We start from the raw sequence: 12,291 nt of genomic DNA, 5'->3' as shown, positions 1-12,291 counted from the left end.
CTCCTGCCGGCGCGGCGCCGGCTGCTCGGGCCTGCGCCGCCGTCCGGGGCGACGAGCCCCAGCTGCGAAGCTGAGGGTTGCAGCCAGCGTGGAGGGCGACGTGATTTCATGAAGCGTTTTTTTATCACGGTTTCATTTGGAATGTAGCATCGAGTTACCGGGTGTTAGACAATACCTGGAGTGGGACAGCACAGCATTAGGTCAAGTCCTCTTCTACATATGCATTAATAACATTTTCTGTGATGCTCTTGTTTTGACAGCGCTCTTGTTCAGCATATAGACTCCACGTATTTTCAATTTTTTTTATTTTTTTTTTTTTTGGTGTGTCTCCTTATGTCTTGCTGGCCATACAGCATTCAAGTCCTGCCCCTCAAGTCCTGCCCCCGAAGAGAACAGTTTAATCTCTCATGAGCTTTTCTACTCATATGTGAGCATGTAACAGCAAACACTGTATCACAGTATAAAACACAATATTGTAAACACACAATTTGTACTGTGTGGGATATTTTCCATAAAAACACTGAATGATCTTAGAATAACCCAGAAACTGCAGAACTTTCTTGGTAAGAAAGCATGGTGAAGAGTTACGGTGGTGTATTTTTATCAGATACTCGCTAGCATAAATATCAGCATCGGGATTGAATGCGGGCATGGCAAAGGAAAGGAAAGCAGTCCCTGTGGCTTAGTCTGATAATCCTCTGAAAGTAAATTGGCCCTACCCTAATCAATATAGTAGTTGGAGAAAAAGTGAAATCATTTCACTTCCAAGATAATAAGTGCCAAATTCCAGAAGGTGTCCTTGCGTGTTCCAGTATACAGCTATTTTCTGTTCGATGCGTGTCTCCTGTGCTACTCATTCAGACTTTTTTCGCCGTTAAAACAAAAAAAGCCAAGCCTGCTTTAATTAATGAAGTTCAGTTTCACCTAGCTTGCCTTGTGATAGTCCAGTTCAAAATGTTACCCCCTCTGCCCTTTAGAAAAACAGCAGTAACGTTACTTTTACCCCTTTGAATGCATGGCTCGCACTGTTGCCTTTCTTTGGATGTCCAGACCCCAAACTGGCGAGGCTGAGGAACGCACTCGAACACCATCTTTCTCCCAGGACTGTCACTTTGTTTTGAACCAGTCTTGTTTTAGAAATACTACTGCATTCTGTTCTAATTTTCCAGAGCCCCCTAATCTTCTTCCAGGCTCTTAATGGTGTAGTCGATAATAGGATTGTTGGCATTAATTTGGAACAATAATGCCAGCTGCTTGCTTGGTGGCTATTGGCAGAGGGGTGACCTTGCAGGTCAGCTAAGCAGAACTGGAAGTGCTTTGATCTGATCTATACAGAGCTAGATCTGTCCACCCAAACAAGAGGAGCAAGTGAATTCTCTCTCCATGGGATGCTGATTCTTCTCCAAAGAACACAGAGGACAGCATGGCAGTGGCTTTTGATGCAATACTCGCTCGGATCAAGGATGTTTGTAAAAGAAACGGTTTGCTCATTCTCTCGGTGTTGTCGGTCACCATTGGCTGTCTTCTCGGATTCTTCCTGAGGACGAGACGGCTCTCCCAGCAGGTATGTGTGGCATGGCAGTGTATCACTACAGAAAAAATATCGTACTTACGTAACAAAAGACATAGCAACTTGGGGAACTTACGGATGGAATTTTGAAGATAAAAAGCGCGTATGCGTGTTTGTTAAATGTGTTTAATTTCATTTGTTAACCTACACTGTTCTTTGGGTCTTTTCAAACATTCTCAGACAATACACTTGCAAAGAGTTCTGGTCTTTAAGACACCTACTAAGTCTAGCATTAAGCACGTTATAATGTTGCAAGTATTGATAATAATAGTGGGTGTTTAAGCTAGATGAAATGTAGCATCTAATATAGCCTGTCAAAAACTGGTAGTGCAATATATTAACTGGATTTCATATTACTTTGGAACATGTACATCTAAAGAAAACTCTGGGAATATTTGTCATCATCAGATGTACAGAGGTACAGATGTTTATATTACACCAATGGTATTTTGTATTAATAAAGTTGAGATTTCCCATAATTAACAGACCATGTTATTAAAGTCACTTGGGGATTTCTTCTCCAGCATACTTCAGCTAACCTTTTTACAGGTACTTGTTTCTTTCGGCTGTATTAGACAGAATAGAGAGGACAACATGCAGTGCTGATTGCATTGTCTGACACAAAATATAAATCTCAAAAAATATGGCACTTAGTAAATGTGACTAAACTAAAACAGTTCTCTGTTCTGCTACTGCTAACTGCATTCTGAACATCTTTTATGCCCAAGCAGTAGCTTCATGCATGTCTAGCAAAAGACACAAAATGCAGAATGAAGAGATTATTCAGGGCAACATATAACCATAGTCCCCAAGAGACGGCATGTTTCATTTTTGTCTTCCTTTGTAAATGTAGTGTGTTTTTGTTGAATTACAACACAATATGTAATTAATTAATTTTAAAATTATCTTTTCAAGCCTACTATCTCTGCCACCTTATATACCAAAGCTGCAGATTTTACCAATGTTACCTGACCCACAGCTCTAGCAGGACTCATGAAGACAGATAGTCTTTATCTCAAAACAATAAGCATCTCTCCGTGTATTTCTAGGAAATTAGTTATTTCCAGTTTCCTGGTGAGTTACTGATGAGGATGCTGAAAATGTTGATTCTCCCACTGGTTGTCTCAAGGTAAGTGAGGACAGTGATTGTTCCAATAACTTTTGAAGTTTCCTGAATGAGACATGTCATCACCACTATTTTGGGTTTACCTGAATTAATGTCAAAGTGCCAGGACCATTACTGACTGCTGTACATTCGTATTTATAGTGCAGCTATGCACGTATTTTTTAATCAATAGGAACATTTATGCAATACCTCATATAGGTATTATTTTCTTAAAAACTCATGCAATTTTTTTAATTTATGTTTTCTTCTTTCAGTTTAATGGGAGGACTTTTTCCTTCAAGCTAGCTAGAAGTTAAATATATGGAATAAATAGGGCACCTTATCAAAAAGCCTACCTTACATCTAAACAGTTGAAATAATACGCCATACAAATAAGATGAAAAAGTAGTTAATTTATAGTCTTCTGCAGTGGTTTTTTTGAGAGATATGCTGAAGTATGATGAATATTGAAAAAAACCCAGTGTGTCTTCAGTGAGCTAATAATATATGCCTGGCTTCAGCTGGAAGTGAAAGTGATTTCTTAGTACATTAAAGGCAGAACCACTAGTGATGCCACTTTATTAGTGGCAGGATTAATGATCTAGATCCTGGTGCTGAGGGATGGTGCATGGTAGCTGCCTTTGCAATGGGTGGGCATAATTTAGGATAGCTTTTTCTCTCCTCTAAATTTGTATTCTAATTGACTACAATCACAAATACCAGTTGAATGGCCAAAAGCTCTCAGCCCAACGCTGAGAGGAGAGATGGAGAGTAACAAAGCTAACTTTTCCTAACCAGTTCTGAGAAACTCTTTGGTGCTTTTCCTTGAAGCCTCAGCTTCTAGAACCGAATACACATGCCGAAAACTTATCTTCCATTTTAAGGAAAAGATAAGCTTCTAGGCTTCAGGTAGCTGAGAGTTGCTGAAAATAAACACAACCCAGCACTAATTTTATTTTTAAATCACCTACCTTTACATCTACCTTCTCATGGTTTTTCACAGAACAAAGCTGATTCATGGTGCTTGCATGCCTAGAACTGGCCATAGTGTGACCATAGACTCATACCTGGTTCTGTCGCACGCAGCTAGAGAAGATCAAGACAAAATATGGTAGATTTTTTTTTTTGAGAGGTGAAAGGAAAGTTTTCCAAGGACAACAAGAATCTCACACGAGGATGTGACGTAGTAAGGACAGAAGAGGGTTGAAGCAGTCTCATGCCCTTCCCTAAAATGTATAGTTCTTCAAATCCCCTTGTTTTTTAGAGATGCCAGGAGAAGCAGCACAGAGGGGAAGAGCTGCTCTGATGCAGCCTGTGATAACTCTAGGTTACCTGCAGATGTGTCAGGAGTAAATCTCTGAGCTGCACTGTTAGAACTGATGGACTTCATCCTCTGTGGAAGAAAGAGAATCAACTTTTCAGATCTTCAAAGAGATTAGCAGTCATTGTAAGACAGTGTGAGTCTATCTCCCTCTATAATAAACTAACCATCACTTGCTATTGCTTACTGAAATTTCAGGGTCTTGCAAATAAAAAATACTTCAGATGTAATTGCATTCTTGTACAGTCCTTTTTTTTTTTCACAACAAGCACAGTATTTCCCACACATATATATTTCATAAAATGAGTAAACCAGTGCTCTGCGTCTTTACCAGTCTGCGTGCACATTTAAACTGAATTTCTTTGTGGATTTGGAATACTCTCAGCCTGTCCCATGGGAGCAATGACATTTAAATTATCTTCTAAATTGCTCTGTATTATTGTTTATAAAAGCCAGGGGTACAGCACCAAGCTCTAAGTTTACTCTACTAGTCAAAGGTAATGCAAATTTTTTCTTCAACTAACAAAAAAACCCCCACAACCTTGTAAAGAAAAGGGGAGGTGAGAAAGGAGAGTTAAAAGAGGCACTCAGTGCAAAATGCACTGTCTTCAAGTCCAAAGTTTATCTTGAAGGGTTGTGGCAGAAGTAAAAGGGGGCAAGTATGTGGCTCAGAAGACTGATAATAAAAAATCTTGCACTTATAGGTCACAAGCACAAATCCAACCTTGAACAGAAGTGGCTGAAAATTTGTGCTATCCCTCTTTTGACCTGACAGAGAGTTAAAACAGAAACTATGCAGATTGAATCCATTAGGAAGGAGAAACTGATAATACAGTCAGGTAACTCTGATTGAACTCTGTTTATTTTTAAATTTTCTTGAATGCAGAAGAAATCAGTCAGACAACAGGAGACTGTTTCTTCAGTGTACAGTTTCTTGTCTTACCCAACTGTGTCCCAGCACTTGGAAGTGCTGTATACCAGAGGTTCTGTACCTGTTTCTGATATCTCCTATCACCTGTGGTCTTACTTTTTGTTTTCCCACAGACAGAAAAATCTTGAAAAAGCAGCCACCAGTAAAACTAGCCTTCCAACTCGAACCCTTCATGAGCTTCTGTTTTTGTTGTGTCATAGGCCTTCATTAAGGATGGGGGGCGATATTATTTCAGTTATCCGATTACATAAACAAGCTTCATAGCATCATACAATTACTCTGAAAGAAGTATATATTGATTTCCCCCATCCTCTACCTGAGGTTTAGCCCTGTTCATACCTATTAGTACCGACTAAGTGTCTCATGTAGAGAATTTGCTCTTCTGAGTGATGAGAACAGGTACCCACATAACAAAGGATGCTGCTTCTATCAGCAACATAACAGAAAGAAATGATAACAAATAGTCTGACTGTATCTGCCGTAGGAATACTCGGTAGGGGAGTGTTACAAGATCAAATTTTAGACCCTGCAGTTACCAGATGTACAGTACTTACTGTATGTATAAACATAGGATACTACTTTTAAACCGAGGAATGGGAATATTAAGAGAGCTGAGGGGGAATAGGAGCCAAATCTGAATTCAGTTACACACTTAAGCTCTGCCTGAGCTCTTGTGCAGTTGGACAAGGGGATCTTCTCAATAAGCCTGAAAGATCGACTGCAGGAGATCTGAAGTTCTCTGATTCTCTTTGGGACAGAGGCCTTGATCCTCATATGACAACTGCAGTGCAAATAATACATTGTCTCACTTGCATGCAAAAGGTTTCAGCATGTATCTCAGGTTTTCAAACAGGCACACACACATGCAGCAGTGACAGAGGTGAATCTCAGTGCATCCTGCCCCGAGTCCTCTGGTGTGTTTAAAAAACCATGGGTCCAGGTCTTCAGACAGACATCTGCTGATCAGCTGGCCCAAGGTGCTCGAGTTTGTCAAACCACTTTTCCTTCCATCTGATGGGTTTCGCAGGGTGCAGAGGCTTGGTCTGTATTGCACCCACTAGCCAGGAGGTGGCTCCGTCCAGAAGGCTGAGGAACCAGTGCAGGGAAACCAGGGTACCTGGGACCTGAAGCTCTGTCTGTTCAACTGAGGCGTTTTCTAATAGCACTGCCTACCCAGAAAATGATAAAATATCTGCTCTTTTTCAGTATGGTTCATGATAAACTCTTCCCGCTCCTGCCCACAGTCCGTTGGCGGAGATACCTGTGCATCACTTTTCGTTTTTCAACTTCTTAAATGCTTGAAATAATCAAATCTGATATCAATGTCTTTGTGCTGTGCACGAAGCAAAAAACTGGGAGAGGAACAAACACTCAACTTTTGCATTAATATCTTCTGACACTTGCTAAAGAATATATAAACCCTCTGACAAAATCCTGCCTGTGCCGGCAGGGCCAGGCATGGGCGCTGGCTCGAGCGCAGGCCGGCCGTGCTGGCCCGTACTGTGCCATAACTCACGTGCCGCCACCTCCCTTCGGGGCATCTTCACCCTTGTGCCCGTTCCCTGCCCCATCGCCTTCATCTCAGGGTACCAGTTTTGTACTGATCAACTTCCAGTGGGCCAGAAACCTGAATTTCAGTAAGTGTAACTGCATTGACTTAAGTTTTTTGGGGAGGCCGTTACTGAAACCCAATCTGTTATAACTTCATATCTTGTTGTGACTGAGGTTTTGAAGAAGCTGCAAACTGACTGAGAAATTTACCACTGCTGAGGCATTTATAATGCTTCTTTTTGGCATGGATTACTTCCAGTAGGCAGAGCGCTTGTGCTGTGGCATTTACCCCAGAAAGGAAGTTCAAGTTTCTGTTCAAAGTGCAGAGGTGCCAGTGAGCCCTCAGGGGGAGAGGAGGTCTGGCTCCCAGTGCACTGCCCAGCTGCTCTGGGCAGGCAGAACCGCCACGGGCACCAGACCTCCTGCGTCTTCAAAGCCTAATTGCAAAACACGTGTGCTGCAGATCTGTAAGGCAGGTTGGAGAAGAGGCAGGGCTGGCAGCCCCTGGTTCTTATTTCAAGGAACTACTAGAAGCACACAGATTATTTCTTTCCTGTATTTAGCCATATAGTTTCATAGACCTTACAGGAACCTAACTATCTCTTTCAGAGCCTTCCATCCTCTCTGCATAATTTGAGATAAAAATGAATTAAAATATTATTAGTAAGGGCTCTCACACATGCAGAGTTTGACTGCATAAGCCTTGCTTCTACAGAAAAACAGGCTAAAGCCACAGTTACACAGGTTTACACCAGCCGAACTTAGTGGGTTCTCTCTGTCTTGTACATCTACCTGTATATGTAGTAGAATATTGCATCCTTTATTTCAACACCCTCCTTATTTATATGATTAAGCTTTTCTCTGGTAATAGATTTAGGGCCCAGTTTTCCATGATTATGATTAGCAGTAAGCACTGAGACTATTTGTGGGAAATTTTTTTTAGAATTGAACTGTTCAGCTGTGTAACAGGCTTGTAACCCCAGTGAATATTCCTTTTAGAAAAAGCAGTTTGTTTTGTTTAAGCTTAGGAAAATTATTACGTTTTTTTTAAATGTATTTACCACTAACTGTTTTCTAGACAATTGAGAAATAATGTTTAGCAGAGATTTGATCCTTTTCTATATGCAGAATCTGTTAAAGAAAGATTGTTCCCTTTACAGTCAAATCTAAACAATGAATTTGACCTGTTTTTTAAACTGTAAAGCTCACTTCACTAAGTATGTTGTGCCTGATACAAGCAAGTGTATGCTAATAAAATTTTGTATTTATTAAAAGACTCATCTGGGGGTAGTAATAAATATTTTTTACTATTGGGGTTTTGCTGCTGAATTAAATATGATGTGCTAAATATAGAACTGTCTTTCTTTAAGGGGATTCCTGTCCATAATGCCATCAGTTCTGGTAATCCCTTATCCTTCTGCTCAGATTCCTGAGTGGGTCATTCTTATTCATGCTGTTAAAGCCTAGTATTTAATTAGAACTTACTCCATTATAGAACCCTTTTCCCCATATAATTTTTTTTCACAGTTCTCCGATTTGGGGGATGCGTTGGCATTTTACCAGCCCACTAATGAAAAATATTGCTCATTGGGTTTTAATGGAATTCTGTCATTGTTCAGTGGTACAGTGCCATACCAAATTTTGCCTCTCAGGACTCATTAGTTACATTTGAAGAGTTGGCAACTGTATAAACTCTGCAAGAGGATGTGGAGGTGTGCTGGGTGCAAGCAGATGTGAACACACTTAGCCCACGAGCCAAACTGGGCAGACCGGTGCCAGGTCCTTGCCGGAAGCCATATAGCCACATTAGCGTGGCTTTGCGCCCAAGCTCGTATGTGAAGGGCTCATGTGGCTATATGGCTTCCAGACCAGCCTTGGAAGCTCAGAGCGAAGGCAGAGCAAGTTCCTCTCTGTCTGCAGTTGTCTGTGCATCCATACCCTAAGGAGCTTCACAGCAAAGGGTTATTCTTTGGGAGTTAGGGTTTGGTTAAAAACATGCTGTGAGAGAGACCATTAGCTTGGGTAAATTGTGTCATGCACTGTTTTGCTTGCTGCCAACTGTAGGTGAAACTGGTACTAGACCACAGACTGGACATTATTTGTCTGTTTTACTACTTAAGCTTACAATTTGTTAGGGATGAAAAAATTGACCCAAACACTTGGAGGCCAGTACTGAAATTTGCAATCTAAATCTTCTACCATGCTATGGTCAATATAATGTCTATCCAGAAGGAAAATGCAGATCTTTAAAAGCCTATGAAAGCTATCTTTTTTCTTATTTATCATTAAATTTAAACCAAGAAACAGCCAAAATTAATTCACTCAATATTACTGATTTATGTGAATGGCAATATGTGGGGTACTAGTTCTTCTAATCCATTCCTGGTACTGAGAGATAATTTCTATGTTGTCTTGCCAAATTCATGTAATTTAGCTGAAGACTGAATGGAAAAGAATAGATAACATAAGCTTCTGGTCAGTTTTGGCTTGGTCTTTTCTGCTACCTAAGAGTTAAACTACTCCCTCTGGTCATTCTTTCCTAAATACCAGTCGCTCTGTTCTTATGCTTGTGCAGCTGCTAAACTGGGGCATAATCAAGGGCAATCAAATTTATGTACTGCATTATCTAGTGAGATGTTGAGGAGCAGCTGCAAAATGCTGCTTATGGCGCTTTGAGGAACTTGCTCAGAACAATGTTTTATGATATACCAAAGCACCTGTCTTTTCCCATGGAATTAAATTGCTCTTGGAAACATAGGGCTTTTTCTTCATATGGTTGGACTCTGGGCTTCCCCCTCTATTTCACCTGTGTTACCTTGCCAAGAGAAAAATATTGGCACTTGGGAACCGGTATTCCCCAACAGAGGAGAGTAAACTTGCTGCTGGGTTAATATGGGAAAATCTGTGGGCTACCTGAATGATAATCTAAAGTGTGTATAATGTCTAATTTCTGAGCTACCTGACATGTATATCACTGTAATGTAAATAATAATAAAAATACATTTCACCCCAGTGAGAACGAGCTGTTAGCCCTTTCCCAGGATATGCAGTCTACAGTCTTTATTGTGGAGAAAGTCAGTCTAGAGATGTGAGTTTTAAGGAGATGACTAGAGGGGATAAATACATTTACTTTCATAGTGAAAAGCAAAACTGCTCTTGGATGGAACTGGAAGGGAAGGGTTACTCAAGGGTAAGAAGAACTGGTCAGAGAGCAATCTCACTTGACACCATTATATTACTTTAAACTATCCATATTGCTATTATATTGCAGAACTGATGTCAGATTACCTCAAAAGCTCTCCAAATAATGCTTTGAGATTGCCTGAGCTTGTAGAAGAAAATTCCATTCTACCTTCTTAGGAAACCTTACGAAGAATGCCTCCTCCATGCCTCAGACATCTTCAGAAGTTTCACTACATTATAATCTGTAACTTTGTCGATGTTCTTAGGAGTGTTTAGGAATACGGAGTCTAACAGTCAGATCCCATACTGTCTTCTTGTGTTTTCTTTCACTTGTGCAACCTAGAGGTCCAAACTGTTTCAGTGAAAAATGACATGTTGCAATGTTATGCATGTCATAATGACAAAATTGGACCAACCCAGTACAATTTCTTTAGGCAGTGTCATCAGGGATCTAGTGTTGTGCAATAGACATCTGTGGTCACAAAGTGAATGGGTGTGGAAAGCGCTGAAGTGGTTACAGATGGGGGATGAGCAGCTTGTGACCCAGCAGAATTTTTCTGTAGTCCTCTAAGAGCTCTGAAGTACTTAGTGTCGTGCAAAAGAAACAGCGATGACGTGGAGCTTGAGGGGCTGGCTGGATTCCCTCTTTCCTTAGGATAGAAACATATTTGAACTATACACAGTTGAATAAATCTGAGATTTGTTTATAATCCAAATTTGTGTTTCAAATCTTTTTGCCTGTTTCTTAATCTAAAAACACGTGAAAGAACTGACAGAACAGAAAATCAAGTGTTATCAAAGTTCTTGGCTCTTTCCACAGGTGTGAAGGTGCACATCCATATTTAATAGATAATTTTTGTTTCCATCCTGACCTTTGAATTTAGGAAATACCTTTTTTTAGCAGAACAGCTAAGGTCAGCAAGCCAGCATGGATTCTGTGTGGGCTCTACTGCAGTGTCTCAGATCTCCTTTATCAGACAGTGATCAAAGGTTGCTGTTCATCCCTTCCAGCATTCCTAGAGGTATTGCAGTAGCCTCGCATACTGGCCTATTTGGGAGGAAGCAGTGACAGAATAGCTGTTGGACATTGATCGTTACTGTGTGCTGTACAAAGTCCTGCCTTGGTTACATTAGTCCATAAAAACAGATTTCCTGTCGCACGCTAAGAAAATACAATGCATGATGTGAATTCCTGGCAGGATTTTTACTGTATGTGTCAGTTTATCATTAGCAGTTACAAGTGTTAGATAATAAGGCAAAGGAGGTCTCAACATCTTGGGTAAAAAAAATAAAACTCTTATATTTTATAAAGCATTATTTAAAGACAGAAACTCAAAAAGCTGCATGTTATGATGTACTAGAAATTGTAGATTTGGTTTCTTTTGTAGCTTCAAGTTTCTCTTCCAGCAGCCTGTCTGTGAAATTAAACACAATCACTGCAAATAGTGTATTGCAGACAGAGAGAACTTCTAACATACTGTTCATTTGCTGTTGTTTGAAGATCAAGAGCCAGGCTTTCCATCATGTCTGACACCTTTGAGCTTCCACTATGTTTAGTAAAATAGCTATATACTGAGGCTCTCTGAAAAGTTAATTCACAATTCAAGTGCTATTTACAGCTGATAATCTAACCATACAGAAACTGCTGCAATGGTCCTATTTCTAAAACAGCTTCCACTTTTTGTATTTGTTTTTTTGGGGCATAGACACTATTTTCACTTATATCAAGATACCTAAACTTTAAATATGCTGTTTCCTATTACTTGATTTTCAAAGGAGATGAACCTTAGTAGCCCCCTGGACCTTCAGGAGGATTCTAGACTTCTTATCTCCTTTGAAAATAATGTTGTAATACTATGAAACTTCTAATAATATATTACATTGGGGATCATTCCACTGACTACAAGTGATCACGATAGTTCCTCAGTTGTGTTGAGATCAGTGGAAGCCTGTTAGTACTCTGGTAGTCACAGAGCCTGGGTGTCATTTTATTGCCTGTCTGGTCTGTACACAAACATACACGGAGTGTTCATCTGTACAAATGGGCTGTCCTTCTACAAGTGCAAAACACGTGCCTGATCCAGCTTAGTTCAGAGCGCAAACATGGATTATTGCAGGATTTTATCTTCCTGTGTATACAGACAAATGGTGTCATGCCACGTGAGTGGTCCTGGCAACACCCAAAAGTGGGTGAAAGGGACTGGAGGTGTAGGGTGGCACCAGCTTCCAACCAAGACGCCACTTTATTGTCTGTAATATGTGTACAGGTACAGACCAACAGATATGCCAACTAGCTGTCTGCACATGCCTGGGCAGGAGGCATTTTTTCCTGTGCAGTCTGGTACAACATCTGTAGTTTAAAAACCTAAACACTAACATATCACTGTAAGTAAGGGCAGACCATGTAGCGTGAAGCAGAGACAGGGGCGGGCCTTGGTCCTCCCACCAGTACCACGGTCACTCCAGCATGTGATGAGAGCAGCAGGCTTCTCTATCGCAGCCACAGCAGTGTGTTGCTCTGTAGGTATTCTGTCATTTTAGAAGAAAGCAAAGAATATCCTGGAAAACAAAAGTCATTCTGATCCCTCTTTCTCACTGCTGGAATAATTTTAACTACACTGGAGACTAAG

At 40.5% G+C, this 12,291-nt stretch overlaps 1 protein-coding gene across 1 annotated transcript in view; it reads left to right on the top strand.

Moving 5' to 3' along the window:
- The first annotated feature begins 1,423 nt into the window (after positions 1-1,423).
- Positions 1,424-12,291, top strand: part of SLC1A7 (solute carrier family 1 member 7) — a 55,940-nt gene continuing 45,072 nt past the window's right edge. The window contains exons 1-2 of the mRNA XM_009644646.1: positions 1,424-1,564; positions 2,620-2,699. Of these exons, the coding sequence (XP_009642941.1) occupies positions 1,424-1,564; positions 2,620-2,699 (221 nt within the window). The remainder of the gene's footprint in view (positions 1,565-2,619; positions 2,700-12,291) is intronic.

This window comes from Egretta garzetta, unplaced genomic scaffold, assembly GCF_000687185.1.
Source record: "Egretta garzetta isolate BGI_Z169 unplaced genomic scaffold, ASM68718v1 scaffold768, whole genome shotgun sequence".
Taxonomy (NCBI): domain Eukaryota; kingdom Metazoa; phylum Chordata; class Aves; order Pelecaniformes; family Ardeidae; genus Egretta; species Egretta garzetta.
The sequence above is the reverse complement of the archived record's forward strand: the minus strand, read 5'-3'. Positions and strand labels throughout refer to the sequence as shown.